At 41.9% G+C, this 22353-nt stretch overlaps 1 protein-coding gene across 2 annotated transcripts in view; it reads right to left on the bottom strand.

Moving 5' to 3' along the window:
- The window catches only part of EPHA3 (EPH receptor A3), a 306893-nt gene that overhangs the window by 271444 nt on the left and 13096 nt on the right, over positions 1 to 22353 (bottom strand). For both annotated transcript variants that reach the window (XM_045001919.1, XM_045001920.1), the window contains exon 2: positions 11881 to 11945. In XM_045001919.1, the coding sequence (XP_044857854.1) occupies positions 11881 to 11945 (65 nt within the window). The remainder of the gene's footprint in view (positions 1 to 11880; positions 11946 to 22353) is intronic.

The following is a 22353-nucleotide window of genomic DNA, read 5'->3' as shown; positions in this document are numbered from 1 at the left end:
GATACATTCATCGTAATTAGCATGTATGTCCTGTATGTAAAATATTTATTTTGGTTTTAATTTATCACTTTGTTTTAAAATCAAAGATCATATGCAGAGCTGTTCCAAACTTCTTTCTTGGAGTCTAAACAAAATCAATTCTCAGTCATTAGGGGAAGAATTGAATCAACTGCCTCTACTTGCTCAACGAGTTATGTGCTCAACTCACCAACCACACTGTAGGGCAGCGTGTCAGTATGTGTGTACACAGACTAACCAGCAGCTGATGATGATTCTGCATGTCTTTATTTCCTTTGGGGGCTTATGAAAATCAACTCTTTCAACGGTGGAAAATGTAGCTCCAGTCTGCGTGGCATCAATGGCTATTAGGCAGGGAAACTAACATACAGATGAAAGGATCAAATCTCATGTAGCACAGTACAGCAAAACTCACAGATTTCATCACTGTGCTGTGTGTGTTGTAAGACAGTATCTACACATCATGCATACTGCCTTTGACCTCACCATGCACCTCACTTTGTGCTTAATGGTAGTTCAGTCACAGACTAAGAACGGTGAATATAAATAATACAAATAATCTGCCCTTATAGAACACTTTTCATTCCAAAGGATCTCAACGTGCCTTTTGAGGATAAATTGAAATACACACCCTACTCCCATTTATCCAAAACCCTATTATCCAACCTCCATATTATCTGAATCCCAGCATGAGATACAACCCCTCTAAAGCAGGGGTTCCCAAACTGTGCAGCGCGCACGTTCGGGGGAGGAAGGTGCACAGAAGGGTCCAGGCCAGCCCCCATGGGGAGGGAGGGAGTGCTACACATCCAGCTCCGCTCTGTCCCAAGCCTCACTCCTCCCCAAACCCCATTCAGCCCCCAGGCCTGTTCTGCCTCCAGGCTCGGGCCAGCCCCTGCAGGGGGCAGGGAGAGAGCAGCACATGCCAGCTGGCTCTGTCCCCAGACCAGCTCCACCTCCAGGCCCTACTTCGCCTCTAGCCCCAGTTCCTCCCCCATCCCCAGTTCTGCACCCAGCCCAAGCACCACTGCCGAGGAAGCCTTGGCTGTGCAGTAATGGAGGGGGGCACAGACAGATTCCATTAATGGTAACGGGGCCGTGTGATTGGCAAAGTTTGTACATCACAGCTCTGCAGCATGGATCTCATGCTGGGCGACAATGAAAGGATTTGGATGAGGACGAGTAGGTTCAGATCATGGAGCAGAGTTCCCCATCCAGTACAGTGGGGACAGGCTCCTGGCAGCCACCCTGCTGCTGAATGGCTCCTGCTGCAGGGCAGGGATCCCTCTGCAACCGCGCTGTCCTAGGAGGGAAGGAGCAGGGGCCATGACAGCGGGGCTGCAGAGGGCTCTCTGCTCTGCTGCAGTGCTGGTGACACCGGATCCCAGTAGGCGCAAGGTGTTGTGGGGGAGGCTGCAGACCTGGCAAGGCAGAGCAGAGTCCCCCACAGCAAGGAGGAAGAGGAGGAGGAGGAGGGAAGGCCACCCCACTGCTGAATTCTCGAGTGTATGAACTCCTGATTATCCAAATAAAATCAATGCGCCTCCACCCCACTGAGGCTATTTGGATAGTTGGGAATATACTGTAAGCCACTTACCAGTATTACTTCGCCCAGACCCAATACATCTCTGTGTCTGGGGGTAAAACATATCAGTTGCTTAAGAGAACATGGCAAGTCTAACCAACGTTAGGGCAAAAAGTGAAAAATATACCACCATGTTCACTTGAACATGGTTAGGTGAGTTTTACCTGTATTCTTCCAGCGTGACACTACCCATTAAAAAACCCTGTAGGACTGGTTTGATACACTTCTACAATATTGCCACCTACAAAACCATCAACACAACTTCCAGCAGCACCCAAATGTTCAATCAACAACTCCCAACCAAGTATCGATTCGGATCAACCCTGTTTAGCCTGTGAGATCTGATAGGATCACAGTACAGAATGGTCTGGCTGCAGGTTCTCTGAAATCTGGTAACATCCAAATTCAAAATTTATAACATATTTCACTTTTTCATGTTAATATTTCCTTGCAGTTAGACACATTCTTCTTTTTCAGTTCCTGTACTGATTGGTTTAGTGTTGCTGCATGTTTCCCCCCGCCCCCCAATATCTGCAGCATGCTACCCATAGGCAGCTGCATTTTAGGAGAGGTGTAAGTGCTTCAAATATATATGGTTTGTAGAGTGCTTTGGATCCTTCGGGATAAAAAGTGGTAATATGAATGCAAGCTGATATCTGAGAAATGCTATGTCCAGCTGAACAGGTTTTAAACTTTTTCTCCCCCTTAGCTCCCTCCATCCCCTCAAAAAGACCCAGACAAACCTGGAAGTATCTGAATTGAAATTTTAGAAAAATAGACTAAATTAGCTGCAGACAAACAAATTAGATGGTAAAAGTTATGATGCACTAATAGCAACATTATCAAGAGGAAAAACAAAATTTAGATGGGATTTTTAGTAGAAATTATAGCCATCAGTTTTGTGGCTCAACTTGTTAGAAAACATTTATTTTTCCCTAATCTTTCTCAGAGTAGTCCTGTCACAAATATGATCTACTCTTTGCATTTAAGACACTATATGACACACCATGTTTTTCTTTTTGTTTCCCAATCATCTTTAGTATTTAGTTATTATATTTTAAGCAAATAAATTCTGCACAACAGAGAATCGGAGATGTTAGAAACGTAAAAGTAAAACATTCCTTTAGAAAGAGAAAAACATTCAATGGTCATCTCTTTTCTGATAACTTACCACAAATGGTCTGAATTTATCCTGACAGACAGACAGAAATAAAATTCCTGCCCACAAAGGAAATGATATTCTTTCTAAGCTCTGAAGTTCAAAGGAAAAATGGGATGCTGGAACGTGTGCAATACTAGTTCCAAATAAAATCTTTGTTTAGGCCTTGGAATGGAAGCTGAAACTTGCATTTCTTGAAACCAGAGAAAAATGATACTCAACCTGCAACAACCTATTATACAAATGGCAGAATGATTGATTGCATAACTAATGAAATAGGATGGACTTCCAATATTTTCCCCCAAAACTAAATAAGGGCATTGTACTTCCTGTATACTTAGCTGCTTTTTTCTGTGTGTAATATTCTTTTTTTAAAATAGAAATGCAGCAAATAATTTGAAGCAGTGTGGTGATAAACTGAAAAGGCTAATGTCCAAAAGGAAAATAATAAAAGGAGATTATTGCTGTGGGAAAGAGCAATCTGAGTTGGAATAAAAATGAATTTGCTATTACTCCACAAAGAGTTATCAAAAAACGTGGCAAGATACAAACATTCCTATAATCAGACTGAATTTGTTAGTCAGTTTAATAAATAAAGGAATACAGATTAAGATTAGAATTTACTAAGCAGTCCAATAATTTATATAATGAATTTGGCAGTTTTTCCAACATTTTAATGAGGGTTTTTTTAATTAATATTCACTCAGTGGCACTGGAAAAATAATTCACAAATTTATATGAATGTCAAAATGTTTTCAAATTATTTCCCCACCTCTCCTTTTTCATTCAGATCCAGCTAAAATAACAATGACGTCGTTTTCTAACTTTGCTTGGACTTTTTATTCTAAAAACTGGTCTTAGCAACTGAAGTTAATATGCTGGTCAAAAAGCATCAAAGCCGACTAATGTACACAAAAAGTCTGTCCTTGAATGTACGTGCATGGTTTCCATTCACTTCAACAGAAGCTGGGAACATGCATCTGACAAAGAGTGATACTACCATTCGGCTTACACATCAGAATTCAAACAATTAAAAAAAAATTGTATTGCATATCCTATGGTTAAAGCTCGTACGTATAGTAGCTATGAAGAGGAAGAGTTTACGGTACTGACATGACTGTTTGACTTCAGCTATCATTTAGTAAAATGAAGAAACCACTGACTCAAAATATTTCATCTTCACAATCTGACTCATGGCTGTGACAATTTAGATGAATGACATTTTAGTTTAAAATATGGAGAGAAATTTTAAAAGCTTCATGGAAATACAAAGCAGAATTCTTCACTTTAAGGGTGAGAAATACTAAAAACTGCCCTAATATTGAAAATGAAGTTTCAATCCAAAGGAATGAGACTTTACACACAGATTTATATAGAGTTGCAAGGAAATGAATTAAAAATATGTAGGGCATGAACTGTAACACTGCTCTCGAATTTAATCAGAAGATCAGCCCAAAGGTGAAAATGCTAAATTTAAGATGTATCCCAAACAGCACACTTCCAACTGACCAAGAATCATAGAACACACATGTCAAAAAAGTTGATTTCCCTCAATCAACTATCCAGCATATGAAGGAACAGTTATAGTGTGTGATTCAAAAAGACAGAATCCCAGGTGGTTTTTTCTGACAACCAGTTGTCAAAATACTCTGTTTGCATTTCAGACATCACCCACAAGCACTGAATGCTAAAAAGACAGTATACAACATATAAAATTGTTAGGAAACCAGAATTCATGCATAACATTGAGTACCTAAAAAACAAATGCATAATTTTTAATAAAACCTCAGTAACCTCTAGTGAATAGGCAAAGACACTATTTTAGGCAATAAAAAACATCCTGTTTCCATTCTGAAGCAGGTTTAAATATTTAACAATAAAGTAGATATTTTCTATTTTAATCTTTTGTGTTACACAATATTTAGCATTCATGGTTGGTTATTTAATCTTTGAAGTGCTTTGTGTAAATACCATCTCCTTTTCACACAGGGGAAAAAGTGAGAAGATAAGTTACTTGTCCAAGGCCGAAGAGTGAATTCAAGACCAACGTATCAGTCAACTTAAAATGCCTAGCAATAAAAAATGCAGATGAAGCTTGTCCTTTTTCATCTGAGAGACTGCTATCACAGACAAGGGACCAATCTGTATCCAAGCTCTCAGAACTCCCATGGGCACCAAGGGACACAGTGGCTAGAGTACTCTGCTTCTTTGATGCCAATATTGGAAGAAAAATGTATCTTGGTGGATGTCCCTTCCCTGTGGGTTGTTTGATCAATTGTCTTTTTACCAGGACTTCTTTTGCCAAAGGCAAATTCAACCATAAAGATCTCCTTCCTCCACATCTAGTCAGGAATGACAACCAAAGGCATATTTTACACAGATTCTTCTTCTTCTCTCTCTCAAATCCCATGAAAAAGACCAGAAATTGCACATGGTGTCATGTGCCAAGTATGTCAGCTAAAGACGGGAAACAGAACAAGTTTAGCTGGGGGCTGTCATTTCAAAGTTAGCATTCTGGTGCGATGAAAATACTGTTTTTTCCCAAGAGGACGGGGGAGGGAGGGGCGCTCTTTTTACAGCATCCTTTTAAAAGGAAAAGGTCTCAGGAAAAGCACACACAGCCCTTCCTTATTTTGGCCCAACTTCAGCAAAACTTGATTAAGCATGTGCTTAATTTGAAGCATGTGTTTAAAAAAGTCCCACTGAAATCAGTGGATAGAGTCAATGCTGCACAAGGGTAGAGTTAAGCACATGTTTAAGGGCTTTCATGAATCAGGGCCTCAGTGGGACTTCATGGGTCTAAGTCAGTGAGAGAAGGGAACTACTAACATGAGTAAAGGACCCAGCACTGAATTTGTGTCTTTGAATATTTTTTCCCATTGGGAGCCTGTTAGTTTATTCCTTAGCCACCCTGCAGTTAGGGCACTTGGAAAACCTGGGTTCAAGTCTCTGCTCCACCATAGATTCCTAATGTTACCTTGGCAACTCACTTAGCTTCTCTGTGCCTCAGTTCCCCATCTGTAAGATGGGGATACTAGCCCTTCTCTACCTCATCAGGGTGTTGTGAGGCGTGCCAAGATTACAGCAATGGGGGGGGTGTCCATATACATTCCCGAGAGATACAGAACAAAGGGATGTGGCACTAGATTCCAATATGACAGACTATTTTCAGCCTTTTTGAAAAATCTGAAATAATCCATTTTCCTCATTTTCATTAAGGGCTGATCCTGCTCCCATTCAAGTCAATGGAAAAGTTCTCACTGACTGTAATGGTGCAGGATCTAGCACTAACTGGGCAACCCAAATTTTGCAGTAGTGGGAAATGCTGTTCTTCTCTCCCTGCCACCCAAGCCACAGGTTCCTTAATTGGGATCTCTAGGTTCTCTCTTCCAAATGCCCATGAGTGTGAGGGAAGGAATAAATGGGCACACAAGCCAAATGTTCAAGTGTCTACAGTAAGTCCCCTAAATCTATAATTAGGGACCTCAGTAAGTCCCCTGAATTTCAGCAGTATTGAGCAACCGCAGCTCCCAGTAAAGTTAAAGTGGAGCTTCAGGTACTCAGGGATCATAAATGCTACCTATAGATTTAAGTTCCTTACTTCAGGCACCCGAAGTTTGAAAATGTTGGCCATAATTTGTTAACTCTGATTATATGCAAGACAAATGTATCCACAAATAGGTAGGACACATTAACCATATATGCAAGGAGTGGTTATTTTCTATGGTTGCTAACAGAAAGACAAGATAAGAACTGGTTTTATCTTTTTCTCCTGTTAACCACAGAGAAAACAAATACCATTAATGTTTTTTGGCTATGAAAATGTAACATTTAAAAATTAGGCCATGCCCTAATGATACTGCAGTACATCTAGTACATTTTATATTCATGTCATGTCATGAGGCGGGTACATGAAAGTATTTGAGATTATTTTTTTCCAAACCAAAGAACAGCAATCTAGGGTCAAATCCTAGTCACCTTATTTACTGAAAAAATCACCCTGAAACCAATATTACCAATCACATGAATATGCAGAACGGGATTTGGACTCTACTCTTTTTGTCCTGTATGAATTATCCATCACATTTGTATTGTATATTATTAAAAGTCACTTGCTTTTTTATCTTCCCAACCCCCCACATCTGTGCTGCTGTAATTTACGTGAATTGCAGTTAATGATCAGTTGCGTTATGCTTAATCAGCATATCAATAATATACTCTGTAAAGAATAAGTAGCTCTTCTTTTTTCCCCCTTTAATGAAATCTATGGAAATGGAACGGGTATTTGACTGACAGTACAAAAAGGTTGCATATGCAGGTGCTAGTGGTGGCAGCACAGGATACAGGCTTTGTGGCTGCTGCCAATCACTATTCAACTATAAGCACACCCAGCTATTCTATTTTTTAAAGCAGTTGCTTTGCCGTCTAGATGGACCAAGGTTTATCTTGAATTGGTTTGAATGAGCTTGACCAGATCAGTGTCACTGATGCCAAGATTATGGGTGTGTGGGATGGCTCAAGGAATGATCACATTCTTACAGGGCAATATTATTAACCGGGGGGCTAAAACACTGCCATCAGGGAGTTATGTGGAACACACAGATCTTGGAATACCAATGAGCCATAAATCTTAACATAAATATTCAGGAATTTCTAAACGCTTCTGTTATATAATGCCAAGTAAAATCAGATTTCAGAATGAGATGTTGCACAGAATACTGAGCATGACAAACACTTTGAGTCATTTTCTAGAATCGGGTAAAATGATTAACCTGAAAAATCTCTATTAGATACCTTTTGATAAATCACCGGATGTGGGGTTATTTATATAAGTAACCCTCCTCGGCATATTGACATTTATGGCTTCTGATGGGAATACTGCTGGATCTTGGAAAACAGCTGGCACAATACCAGCATCCTCATTTGTGAATCACAGCCTCAAGTGTAGCTCTATTAGCTTTACCTTGTAAATCACCACCTCGCTATTAGCAATGCTTCAGTACGAGGTGACATCTTTATTATAATGTTTTTTTCCACTGAAGTTTAAGTTCATATTTTAGTTAGCTGGAAGACAGATGCAGCCGTATTTACAGGGTTTAATTAACCCATTATAAATAAAGGACTATGAAAAGAATGTTTCACTTTTCCACTGCCATTTAACTTTCCTATTATTACATCACTTTTATGTAACAGTTCATACGACTTTCTTTTTCTATTTCTATTTTTAAAAATTTATATTTAAGTTTTTAAGCTTAAAATAGCACAGTATGTAAAGGAACACAGTTTGGGCCCTGGTTCTGTACCACAATCGCACCAAGATAAGAGATATAAGTGAATTTACTATTCTCTGACTTCAACCTAAGAATCTCATTATTTTAGAAATGCATCAGTACAATTCTATATGTATTGTACAGTTTTATTCCCCAGGGATATTATGGTAGGTAGGAACCGCATGTACAGGAAAAGCTTAGGCAGACTTACCCAAACCAATACTGACTTGCAAAGGCTAAACAAATTTCTCTATGGGATACGAGAATCCCTGTAGAGTAATCTAGCAAGTCTGTTTTTCTTACAGCCGTTATGATGCCCTGTATCATTCCTCTGCCAGCTGCTTTGCCTCTTGCTGCTTTAGGCATCCAAGGCAGAAGAGGCACAGCTGCGGGGAGATCAATAGAGAAGCAGAGTAGAGCAGAGCGGCTGCCAAAAGAACCAAATGAGGCTTTGCAAATCAAAATAAAATAATATACAATGGAGACTAGAAACTGATGAGCTAGGAAATAGCTGGGAGGTTCTGTCCTGGACACCCTACTCACCAAAGTTGCTTATTGAACAGTCTATGATAACAACCATTGGAAACTTTGGATTCTACTATGCCTCTTCCTACCCATCCCACTCCAGAATAAAAATACTTAGTCATGGTCCTGTCCGGATACACACATTTTTTTTTCTATAAACATTTTAAACTATTATTTTAAGGCACTGTGATCATACAAACAATACTATGTAGCATTTCCAGGACACTGGCTATTCACAGAGCACTTCATAAACACTAATTCAGTCCTGTGAGGCAGAGAAACAAGTGCTGCTATTTCCAATGGAGAAGCAGACTAAGACGACTTGCCCAAAGCTACTGAAGGAGACACTCACAGAACTAGAAGCAGAAGTGTGGTATTCACAATTCCCAGGTTTGCATTAAGACCAGAGGCCAGATTTTGACATGATGATCAGAACACACAATTGGCGTCAGATTTTTAAAATTTACACTACCCTCTAGGCATCGAAATGTATTGGCCAGGTTTTCAGAAGCATTCAGCACTGAGCAGCTCGTATTGAAAACTTACTTTACTGAGCAGTTAAAAACTGATTATCATCCTGGGAACTGAAAAATCTGATTTTAAAAAAGTTCTCTTGCCAATACTGATGGTTTGAAAACTAACTATTCTGTGTACCCATAGTTTCATTTTATATATCTACCATGTCATAATTCAATGTATTTCAAGCAAATTCGGGTAGGGGAAAGAGAAGAACACCACAGCTAAAGTACAATTAATGCTGCATTATTTATAGGGAGGCCTGAGGTCCGATTTTCTAGCTCAGCACTCAGCAGTTCCCATTTAGATACCTAAAGAAGTGGCTACTGGCGTGCTTTTTAGGAATGCTCAGCGCCCAGCAGCTCCCACAGAGAACACTGAGTTATGACAGGGAACATCCATAAAACAAACCAGATGCACAGAATAAAGTTGACAAATGAACATTTTTGGCAAGATTTTTTATTAATATTTTAACTGCCCAACAGAACCTTGAAATCTGAGACTTCACACACTAACTACTTCTCACTCCCATGTTAGCCATCTGAGTTATCTAACACCCACGGAAATGCCAGAATCCTGACTCAAATCATACCACTGCCTCCTCCAGCCATGCTGATGAATCACAGGATAGTGATACTTTGGATAGGGGTGGGCAAACTTTTTGGCCCAAGGGCCACATCTGGGTATGGAAATTGTATGGCGGGCAACGAATGCTCACAAAATTGGGGGTTGGAGTGCAGGAGGGGGTGAGGGCTCCTGCTGGGGGTGTGGGCTCTGGGGTGAGGCCAGAAATGAGGGTTCAGGGAGCAGGAGGGGGCTCTGGGCTGAGACCGAAGGGTTTGGAGGGCGGAAGAGGATCAGGGATGGGGCTGGGAGGGGGTCAGGGGTGCAGGCTCCAGGTGGCACTTACCTCAAGCAGCTCCCAGAAGCAGCAGCATGTCCCCCTTCCTGCTCCTACACGGAGGCGCAGCCAGCAGCTCTGTGCGCTGCCCTGTCCGCAGGTGCCACTCCTGCAGCTCCCATTGGCCGCAGTTCCCAGCCAATGGGAGCTGTGGGGGCAGTGCTTGGATGGGGGCAGCGTGTGGAGCCCCCTGGCTGCCCCTATACATAGGAGCTGGAGGGGGAACGTGCCGCTGCTTCTGTGCAGAGTGGGGCAAGCCCCTGACCCCACTCCCCAGCTGGAGCGCCGGAGCAGGCCAAGCCCCAGACCCTGCTTCCTGGCAGGAGTTCGAGGGCCGGATTAAAACATCTGGAGGGCCAGATGCGGCCCCCCCGGACGTAGTTTGCCCACCCCTGTTTTGGATACTCTAGAAGATTGGGCATTCAGTCAAACTCAAGGTGTGGCAGGAAGAAAGACAGATAAAGATGAGTGATCTGCAAAGTATTGATAATATGGAGCACCCATAGTAAAATACGAGATGGAATTACCTCCAATTCTATAATCTAATATCTCCATGAGCAAGAAGCAAAATGGCTATTTAAGGAGCATTTTGCTCAAAACTACCAATAACCTGGAAGGAAAAGGAACACAGAACTCTGCCCCAATTAAAACATATTGCATTGTTTCATCTGTTGTGTGCCAAACAAACAGAGCTCTCAGATGCAGGCGTGCAACTCCAAATGAAAACTCCACCAAATCCAAGGAGAGAATTTGGCCCCAGGTGCTTTATTGTCACATTCAATTACTCAAACAGCAATCAAAAGAGTATTAGATTTCCAAATGCCTCCTTTTTTGTACATTGTTCTTCTAATTTACAGTTGGGAAGGGATGGATGAATACCAAGAATGGATAGGGATAATTTAGTATGGTACCTAGGAGCATGACAATGAGGAGTAATGGAACTAAATTAAGAAAGGAAATATTTAGACTGATTGTAAGGGGGAAACTTTCTGACTGAGACATATATTAAGCTGTGGATTACTTTCCCATTGGATGGTGAGAAAGCTTCTTTACTTGGGATTTTAAAATTAACTGTGCAAAGAATCTTTTTAAAAATGTACTCAGGTGAACCATCCTCCATTATGATACAGGAGTTCTGGAATTTCTTTTACCTACTGGGAAATCATAAAGTTTCAGCTATCAAATGGGTGACCTCTCCATTAGTAATTGTGATAATAAATAAAGAGGTAAAAGTTTGGTAAACCATAAATCAAGTATTAAAAAAACTCAAACAGAATTTGTGTGTTTGAAAAAAAATAAAAACTAGAAGTATAGGAATCCTAACACTAGACAATTTCAGAGTTACAAATAAGAGATCCAGTTGAATTTGTTCTAGACAATATTAGAAAATGTACAAGAAAACACACAAGAACTGTATCGACATTTGCCAAACTTTTACCACAGAGAGAACAGCACCTTTAGAACAAGTCAGAAAAAAAACAAACAAAAAAACCCCTCACAATATAGACATTTGTGACATCTGCTGAAAATTGGTCTACACATTTCCATGTCAGTTCTAGTTCATCTATGAGCATCACTAAGCAGAATAGTTCCACACTACGTGTTAGAAATGCACATCCTACAGGCAGGAAGATTTAAAGACAATTTGCATAAAATGGGGAAGCCCCACCCCTTTAATTCTTTCTATTAAGGGTGACCTCACCATGGGCATTACATGCAGTATGATGTATGTTCTAATGAAAAGGTACCATAGTAATACAGCACAAACCCTAATTTCAAATTTAGAATAGACTATTTTTGAAGCTCCAAAGAGCCCCAGCATAGCATTCTCTGAAGAGGAAACAATAGTTAAATAGCACATTGATCTGTAGCAGCACTTTCCCATTTCACAGTCTAGTGAACTCACCCCATGTGATGGGTAGGAGATCCAGCCCAGCTCCCCTTGAGTTGCTTTTGAATCCAGCAGATTAACTATAAAAGAAGATAAAATGAAGAAGAATTAGTTTCATTTGCCTCTGTCCCTTTAACCACAGTTACTCTCCATAAAAGATCTGTTTATTTGGGGGCCTTGTGAAGTGGTTGATTTGTTCAGGTGGCCTGATGGTTTACTACACAAGAGATATGAAAAGGATCAGCTTGTTTATATTAAAACATTGTAAGTACGGAGGAGGTAGAACTTTTAAAACAATTGGCAAAACTAAGCAATGGGTGGATCTCTGTCCAAATTCATTACAGCAGGGGTGGGAGGGAGGGAAGAAATTGAGCTGGTCTATCTGACAGTACATACAGTACAAGGTTCTCCCCTCATACGCCTGAAATTTGGGTCAATGTATCTAACTACATCGGTGAGATGTGAATATTTAAATCTTTGATTAAAATCTTACATTTTCCCATATATAATTTTCTCAGCATACAAAAATAAATAATATGCTAACTAACGGCTTTATCCTTTCTGCCTTCTGATCAGATTGATTCTCCGAATCATCTTGCAATAATGGAGTATTTTCTAAAAATGTATTAAGTAAAATATTAGATTTTTTTTAAAACCACCGTGCTTTAACTTCAAGAAAACTGCCACTGGATAGCTATTGTCAGGGAATTCCTTTTTCTTTCAACCTTCTACTAGAAGAGTGCAGATTTTATTTTGGAATACCTTTGAAATGAAAAAGTATCTAATTAATGAAATGAGCTTTTTTTAATCTCTAAAATAGATCCAGTAAAGCCCATTATTCCCATATTTTGCAAAAACAAAAGCAAGTTCTATTCCGTTTAACTACAGTCTACAAGTAATTGATCACAAGGCTCCACAAACTACATATTTATTTATTAACATGAACCAGGACAGATGAACCAATACACATTAGTGACAACGAATAACTGTCCGTCTTAACATTAGCACCAGCCAATGAGACATATTAATACACAACAACAGGGATCCATGCATCTCTAATATTTATCATTTACAATTAGGGATTTTTGTTTTAAATATAAAAACTACTGACAATGACAAAGGGAAGAAATCTCATTCCACATACAAGGGAGTTTTAACATCTCAGTATGATGGGTCTTTCAAAAAGAAATAACCACGTAACAATCTAGGCAATTATGTTGTAGGGTTCTTCTGTTTTTAAGCCTGAAGAGTTGTCACTGTTCCCAGAACCAAATGGTGTAGGCATTGGTGCTCAGAGAAAAGAGAGGAATGGGATTAGGAGGTGGAAAACCCTGAAATTATCTATAAATCTGTTAAGTAGAGCTATCTGCATTAATTCTGGCATCCTTCATGACTTGCTATTTAAGTATGACCATTACTAAGAAAATAAAGCAATTAAAACCTTTTTTTTTAAAGGTGCCACACAGGGGGGAAAAAGAGATGGGAAAAGATGGGTGTATGATCTCAGAAATAGACAAAAACAATACATCATTATAAGGATATAAATATACGTTCACAATTGTGTTATTCCTCAGTGAATGAGTTATTCTCCAGTCTGTGAAAACAAAAGTACTTCCATTACAATTACAAACCCATTTTTTAAGAAAATTACATTCTGACTTATTTCATTTTTTTAAGGCCTGGTCTACACTACAAATTTAGGATGACACAAACCATGTTAAGTCAAACTAATATTATACGGGTCTACACTACGAGTCCTTTCCGCCAACCTAAGTGGCCTGTAAAGTTAACTTCTGTACTCCACCTCTGCGAGAGGCGTAGCACTTAATTCAACATCCACAGGTCGACATGGGGATAGTGTAGACACTGCGTTATGTAATTCGAATGAATGGCCTGCAGAAGGTATCCCACAGTGCTCCACTGTGACCGCTCTGGAGAGCACTTTAAACTCTACAGCATATCAGCCAGGTACATAGGAAATAGCTGCTCCCCTGTTAAAGCCTCTGGAAGTTTTGAATTTTTATTTCCTGTTTGATCAGTGTGGAGAGCTCGCCAGACAGGTGACCATGGAGACTTAAGGCCGCAAACGTGCTCCCGCATGGAGTACCCAGGAGGTGGTGGATCTTATTGCGGTGTGGGGAGAAGAGTCCATGCAGGCAGAGCTCCGATCCAGCAGAAGAAACGCTGACATCTATGCCAAGATCGTGCAGGGCATGGAGGAGAAGAGCTACACCAGGGGACACAGAAGCACCACATGAAAATAAAGGAGCTTCAGTAAGCGTATCAGAAGACAAGGGAGGCAAACAGTCATTCTGGTTCTGCCCCACAGACATGCCATTTTTATGAGGAGCTGCATGCGATTCTCAGCGGCAACCCCACCACTACCCCAAAATACTCCATAGATACCTCCCAGGAGCCCCAAGCAACCTCAAGCAACAACGAGAGGACATTGTTGACGAGGAAGAGGAGGAGGAGAGTGCGAGGCAGGCAAGTGGAGGATCCATTCTCTCTGACAGCCAAAAACTGGTTTTAACCCTGGAGCCCATCCCCTCACAGGACCAGTTGGTGGCGGAGTGCGATGCCGGGGAAGGCACCTCTGGTGAGTACACGTTTCCAATCAAACTGTTGGGGTGACATGCTATTATTTTTTAAGTTTAATCTGAACAAAAAAGTAGGTGTAGTGGGTTTCTGGGAAAGGCTGCCTTATTTTGTCCATTACAGTAGGACACTTTCCCGTACACTCCAGTATTAACTCTGCTGGCATCATTGCAGTACACAGCATTGCAGCATAAGGACCAGGTCTGTACTCAGATGCTTGCGGCATCTGCTCCCTTGCCATAAAGTGTCAATCCACTGGGGTAAGGAGGAAACATCTGCTGTCCCTCTACAAACCGGGGCTCCAAGGAGCTGTGGCATCTGAGTCAGAGTGCTCGACAGCAAAGCAAATCCACCAATCATCCTGACTAAGCATTTAGGATCTTGCAGTCTCCTGCCCAGCTCCAACTGCCATTCTTCACAAACTCACTTCTATCAGACTAATGATGAGCAAAGAGTCCTGTCGCATAGCACCCAACTTATTTCAGATGGTACCTACCATGGTTGCCATTAAAAAATTCTCAGTAACTAACAATTACCACACTTGAGTATGAAACATTATAGTTTCATACAAGGAGGGGACAGAGGGTGCAGAATGGTTGCAACAATGTCTCACCCAATCCCCAGAGCTTCAGGTCCATCAGCAAAATCCCAGGTCTTTTACCGGTGGGAGCTGTTCATTTTATCCTCTTAATCATGCTAGAAACTGGCCACAGGGGACACCAGCAATTAGCTTGGTTGCACCCCACCCAAGCTAGGTATTATTATTTGAAGAAATGGAGTTTCAAGGCAAGACATAAACAAAGGGAAGCATACAGGTATGACAGACATATGTGTGTGTGTGGGGGGGAGGATAAGCTACCCACCCCTAGCACATTGGATTTTTCAGTGCATTTTATGACTTTATGGCTGTCACTAGGTAAAACAGCCTGTGGTTATAACACACTCACTTTAACCTACACCTCACAGTTAAGGAGTTAACTTGATTGCATGTCCAAGAGGCTCAGCTGCATTCCTTTCAGACACATGTTGTTCCCCTTCTTTGATATCTGCATGTGTGGATATGTTGTCTGAGTTGGCCTCTTTACATCAACACAAATAAAAATGACATGTTTGAAGTTTACCTCATCCTAACCATTAGTGTACATACCATTCATTTATATAGCACTATTCCCAAGTTAGCATGGCATTAACCAAGTTAGAACGAACAAACAAATTACAGAGCAGGAGAAAGTCTGCAATTTAGTCTTAAAAATAGCAACCAAATTAGCTAATAGTATCCATCTGGGGGGGAAGCGGGAATTCTTCCAAAGGGGAGTGAGGTGTTGAAAGCACAGTATTAAGCAGTAGCAGCCAGGTTATCATCTGCAGCATGTTGAATGCACAAGCTGAATGCAATAGAGGTCTTCATCTCACTTCCAGTTCCTTTTGTCCCTGCTTCCACTTCTCCCATCCCTCAAAACAGAAGCACCAAGCACACCACTTTCACATGCATCCTACACATTTCACTAACACTCGCAAATATTTATATACTGATAAATTCAAGAAGGGAAAAGCTATGCTCCAGACCTGTCATTCTGAAGCAGTACATAATTTTGTGCCAAGCTTATTGACCAACTTTGTACTATATAATTTTGTACATTCCCCCATCACTTTGTGCTGAGAGGGGCAAGGACTGACAAGTCTATTCCACATTACATCTCTGGTGGAAAGGGATCAGAAAGCCTTATGTACCCTCACTTGTCTAACCAGGTTATCCCCACTCATTATAAACACAGCCAATTTCTCCTTCTCTGTTAAATGGTGGGAGGTAAAAAGGAAGAGAGCACGGGTGGAAAACAGTCAAAGAAAAAAAAAACCTGGGGGATATCGATTGCCCTTGTAAAACATCTTGCCCTTTGCTCTGTGGAGTCATCAGTTGTCTAATGGGATTCATATTGGAGGTGGGAAAATCTCAGTCTGGTTTCCACTGCATAGGAACACAGAGATAATTTTAACAAGAGATAATTTTGTTTCTCAGAGATTTAGGTTACCAAGGACCTAACTCAAATTTGAAGATAGAATATTTTCCCCCTAGAAACAGCCTTCAAAGAGATTTTTCCCCCAGAAAGAATGAACATCTTTACCTGTATCTAGAAATACACAACTCCCTTCCCCCCGACCCCACGTATTACTTTTTTAAAATAAATATTTTGCTCACTGGAAAAAAAGTCATGAGCTATCCAGCTCATTTTTTCTAAGGCCCAGAGGAAGAGCAAAAACATACAATCTCATTTCCACATACTTCAGTACACGGCAAACAATTAATTCAGCTAGACCTTATTAGGCTGCAACAGGCACAATGCATGGCACAAAGGCATGGAAGAGGAAAATGATTGATACAACTAGACGGCATGTGTCACAAAATGATCCATCATGCTAGAAATCTAGAGGGAGGACATTTTTTTTCCTAGAACATAAAATGTAAGGACAAAGACAAATAAAATGTGAATTAGGTATTTGTGTCCTAAATCTTTTCCCAAGGAATTACTGGATTATAATAAAATAATATGTCAGATTGTAGAGACTATTGACCAGGGGTGGGCAAACTTTTTGGTCTGAGGGCCGCATTGGGTTTAATAAACTGTATGGAGGGCCAGTTAGAGGAGGGGGTCATGGTCCGGCCCCGACCTCCTATCTGCCCCCCCTCCGGGACTCCTGCCCCATCCAACCCCCCGTTCCCTGACGACCCCTGCCCCATCCACACACACCCGTTCTCTGTCCCCTGACTTCCCCCAGACCCCTGCCGCCCCATCCAACCCCTCCTCTCATTCCTGATGGCCCCCTGGGGACCCCTGTCCCATCCAACCACCCCTTCTCCCTGTCCCCTGATCGCCCCCAGAACCCCTGCCCCTGACTGACCCCTGCAGCCGCATCCAACCCCCCTCCTTCCTGACTGCCCCCCCGGGACCCCTGCCCCCCATTCAACCTCCTGTTGCCCCCCACGACTGCCCCGACCTCTATCCACGCCCCGCCCCCTGACCACCACCCCAAACTTGCCTGCCCTCTATCCAACCCCCCCCTGCTCCCTAACTGCACTGCCTGGAGCACCAGTGGCTCGTGGTGCTACAGCCGCACTACCTGGCTGGAGCCAGGCCATGCTGCTGCCACTGTCGCCACCAACGTGCAGCACAGAGACTGGGTCAGGCCAGGCTCTGCTGCTGCGCTGCCCCAGGAGCTCACAGCTCCGCGCCCAGAGCATTGCGAGTGAGCTGAGGCTACGGGGGAGGGGAGGACAGCGGGGGGGGGGGAGGGCAGGAGCTAGCCTCCTGGGCCAGGAGCTCAGGGGCCAGGCAGGACAGTCCCGTGGGCCAGATGTGGCCCACAGGCCGTAGTTTGCCCGCCCCTGCTATTGACCCACATAATTAAATCACTTCAAATATTTGATTAGATGGGTGGTAAATATACCATAGTATACTAAGACAGCATGTTGATTTGTAAAATCAACCTGACCAACTTATTAAATGTAATATAAACAAACATCCAGCCAGATCTTCAGCTGGTGTATATCAGGGCAGGTTTTTTAAATATTCAATTAAAATACTTCTTAATTAAGAACAAAAATATATAGTTTGATCTTATGTATTTTAACATGAAAATCAGGTGAACTGCATAAAGTTTGAAAAAAAGTAGCTAAGATGTGCAGCTATTTACATGACAATATTTTTTTCTGTATGAGAAATTATTATATCCAAGAACACTATTAGGATAACCAGGAACCACTCCAGTGAAGTCAGTGGTGGCATAAAACTGTTGCAAGTGCACTGAACTCATGGCCCGATTTTCAGAGATGTTGATTTCAATGGGACCTGTGGACGCATGGCCTCTCCAAAATCAAGCTACTAACCTCCCTGTTTTACTAATTTGGGGAAGGGAGGAGGGGTGAAGTGTCTAATGGTTAGGACAGGGCACTGAGAGTCATAACTCTTGGTGTTTTTACAGTTCTCAGGGCTGGTGCAAGGATGTTCTCAGGGCTGGTGCAAGGATGTTCTCAGGGCTGGTGCAAGTGCCATCTTGCGCCCTCCACCCCTCCTCGTGCCCCCGCCATGCAAGCTGGTATTATAGAGCCGGTGTCTTATTTAAAATGTTGCCATAAGAACTTGCTGTTCATTCCGCCAAACCTCCAGCCTTACTAGCATTGCAATATTTAATTCTTTGGTCGGTTTGTTACTGTGGAAGATGTAATGTGGACTCCAGCTGAACAGATACAATGCCAGATATTGTTGCTTTTCTTCTCTACAAAATGTTTATGCCTCATCGGGGGAGTCGGGGGTGTCACCGGCATACAATTGTCATAAAAGAATGGCAATATCATACCAAGGAGAAATGAGCACAGAAGTGTTCTTGTAAGATAAAAATCAACAGCTAACTAATACCTCAGTGCATTGCACTAGTTCACAGCACGTGACTGTTTTTAAAACAATGCTAAATACCAGTGAGAGGGACTTCATAACCTTGTTACTTGCTAGTATTTAAATATCACAGCGATCTACAAAATGAGCAACAATCACAATCCCAGCTTTGGGAATTCAGTGGCTTTAGTCCTTTCACATAACGGACTTGTTCGCTGTACAGTACACTATGGCTATTTATGCCATATGGCAACGTGCCGGCAATGCTGTCTATTAACCACATGTTCTTTCCTAAGAGCCTTGCCTCTTTGCCTGCTGCTTTGGGCTCCAGAGTAGTCGACTTCCCAATTTAAGAGAAACCATAATAAGCTACCTCAGTTCAGGCTGTGCTAAATTGTCAGAATGAATCTCTTCCCAGAGCTTGGAACGGGAACATAACACACATGGAATGCAAGTTTGCTTGCGTTTTTGTAGGTATTGTGGTACAAGGAACTAGCAAAATGAAGGGGTTTGAGATGCGTTTGATATACAGGCCCACTGACAACAGAAACTCCAAAATTTATCGACTTGTTTCTGTTCTCAAGTATACCAGCTAAATAAGGAGTAATTTCACAGAAGACAAAAGAGTTGGGTGTAAAACTAGCCAGGGATCAGAATCAGATTCTCCATCTGAAAGGGGCAGCACTTCAAGGAAGATGGGAGGTTCAAACTTCTATAGTAAACTGAATACAAAATAAATACATTCCGTATCTGAAGGAAAAACAATTAACCCAAATGTTATGCCAAGGAGAATCATCCTGAGCCCATGTTTCATAAAAGCTGGAGGAGAGAGCCTGCCAACAGTCAATTTTCAAGATCTAAAGTACAAAGTTTAGATAACAGCAGCTTTGTTAGTCACTAAACATTCCCCAGTAATGTGAGGTAAGAAAGACATTCAGAAGGATCATGGATTGGCTAAAATAACTGATTTTTCAACTAATCAACTTTTTCAAGTTAAAGTAAAACAACACCATGTAAATGTTAGAAAGTCAAGGCGGGTGAAATAATATCTTTTATTGGACCAACTTCTGCTGGTGAGAGATTTACCTCACCCACCTTGTCTCTCTAATATCCTGGAACCAATACGGATACAAAAAATACCGCTTATACGTAAATGTTGTCTGCTCTGGTTAGGCATCCCCATGTTAATTTGGAATAATATTAGTTATTAGAAAAATGCTAGCAAAGGGGAAAAAACCTTATTGTGGCTATCCAACACAAAAAATGAGGATGCCCATAACCAAAATATGCTTTGTAACTCTCTGGGAAGCAAAGAAGGCACTTTGAAGCAGGAACGTAGCCAGGATTTGGTTTTGGGGTGGGACAGAGTGGAGTCTGTTCACATACTGACACACATTTTAGCCTCCCTGTTGCCAGGACAATCCGCACCTGAATTTTTATACACTTAATCGACTATGGGCACAGGTCTGAGGGTCGGCACCTCTAAACTACCAGATTACAGGCAGAAGGGAGGTAGCTGGAGTTGCAGTTGCTCAGATTTGCACCCAAAGTTTGTTTTCTGGGTGGAAATGGCAACTGCAAACAGACAAGCTGGGTTGTGGCCAGGGTGAAGACATGCCCCATTGTGTACAGACATCTGGGACGAACCATCATGGTGGTCAAAGATAAGGTAAAGGGTTTCTATGGAATTTCTGGTTATGGACAGAAAGCAGTTTGGAGAGTAGGAGTTCTGGTATAAACAGTTCTAACCAATGCTACGTCCCTGTTCAAGTAACAGCGTTCAGAAACAACATGTGGTTCCAAAATACGCTTGCCCCAAATCCTTTTTAAGTAGCTGACTTGGGGCCTGATTCTCCACTCATTTACATGAGTATATATTCATAACGGTCCAGATTCTGTAGTGATATTACAGCCCCTTTATGCTGCTCAAGTGGCATAAAAAGGGCTGTACGTTCATGCTGCAAATGCCCAGCAGAGAATTCCCCTGGTATAGGAGAACTCTGCTAGGACCAAGTGTGTTGCTCTGGCACCTTTGCCTCCTCGATCCCTGGCACAGGGAGACTGCCAGGCATCTGGCCATGCTGCACTCCACCTATCCTTCACTGGTGTAAGCGCCTTAGAAACCCCAGTAGAAACTTGCTATTTCTTATGCTCACCCGCTCAGTCATCTGTAAGATTTGGCCTTTTGTGCTCTACAGTTCTCATTTCAAAGTGGGCCTTAGGAAGAAACCTACTGGCAGATTAAGGCCATGCCATAGCCTTTGGGGAGACACACAATTGTAGTGAGAAATGCAGTTTTTCTGCTATGCCCCTCTTATGTTGAACAATACAAAATAGCATTTTGTGCAGAGCATTACAAATTTGGCAAATGCCATTTTCAATCTGTGGTTAAACTGCTGACTACAGAACTGTACAAGCAAAAAAAGCCACATCCAAAAAAATGGAACAAAAACAAAAATTGAGTGCAGCGGCAACTGATAGATAAAACGAACTGGAGGGTACAGGCCTCCATCATTCTAGCAAAGATGTTTATTACATAACAAATAAACCATGCCCCAAATCTAAACGTTATTGCTATGAACCTTAAATAAAAAGCACAGCCCAACCATATTAGAATCATAGAATCATAGGGTTGGAAGGGACCTCAGGAGGTCATCTAGTCCAACCCCCTGCTCAAAGCAGGACCTATCTCCAACTAAATCATCCCAGCCAGGGCTTTGTCAAGCCTGACCTTAAAAACCTCTAAGGAAGGAGATTCCACCACCTCCCTAGGTAACCCATTCCAGTGCTTCACCACCCTACTAGTGAAAAAGTTTTTCCTAATGTCCAACCTAAACTTCCCCCTCTGCAACTTGAGACCATTACTCCTTGTTCTGTCATCTTCTACCACTGAGAACAGTCTAGATCCATCCTCTTTGGAACCCCCTTTCAGGTAGTTGAAAGCAGCTATCAAATCCCCCCTCATTCTTCTCTTCTGCAGGCTAAACAATCTCAGTTCCCTCAGCCTCTCCTTGTAAGTCATGTGCTCCAGCCCCCTAATCATTTTTGTGGCCCTCCGCTGGACTCTCTCCAATTTATCCACATCCTTCTTGTAGTGTGGGGCCCAAAACTGGACACAGTACTCCAAATGAGGCCTCACCAGTGCTGAGTAGAGGGAAATGATCACATCCCTCGATCTGCTGGAAATGCCCCTACTTATACAACCCAAAATGCCATTAGCCTTCTTGGCAACAAGGGCACACTGTTGACTCATATTCAGCTTTTCGTCCACTGTAACCCCTAGGTCCCTTTCTGCAGAACTGCTGCCCAGCCATTCGGTCCCTAGTCTATAGCAGTGCATGGGATTCTTCCGTCCTAAATGCAGGACTCTGCACTTGTCCTTGTTGAACCTCATCATATTTCTTTTGGCCCAATCCTCTAATTTGTCTAGGTCCCTCTGTATCCTATCCCTACCCTCCAGCGTATCAAACACTCCACCCAGTTTAGTGTCATCTGCAAACTT

Source organism: Mauremys mutica, chromosome 1, assembly GCF_020497125.1.
Source record: "Mauremys mutica isolate MM-2020 ecotype Southern chromosome 1, ASM2049712v1, whole genome shotgun sequence".
Classification (NCBI taxonomy): Eukaryota; Metazoa; Chordata; order Testudines; family Geoemydidae; genus Mauremys; species Mauremys mutica.
This window is presented reverse-complemented; position numbering and strand designations above follow the sequence as displayed.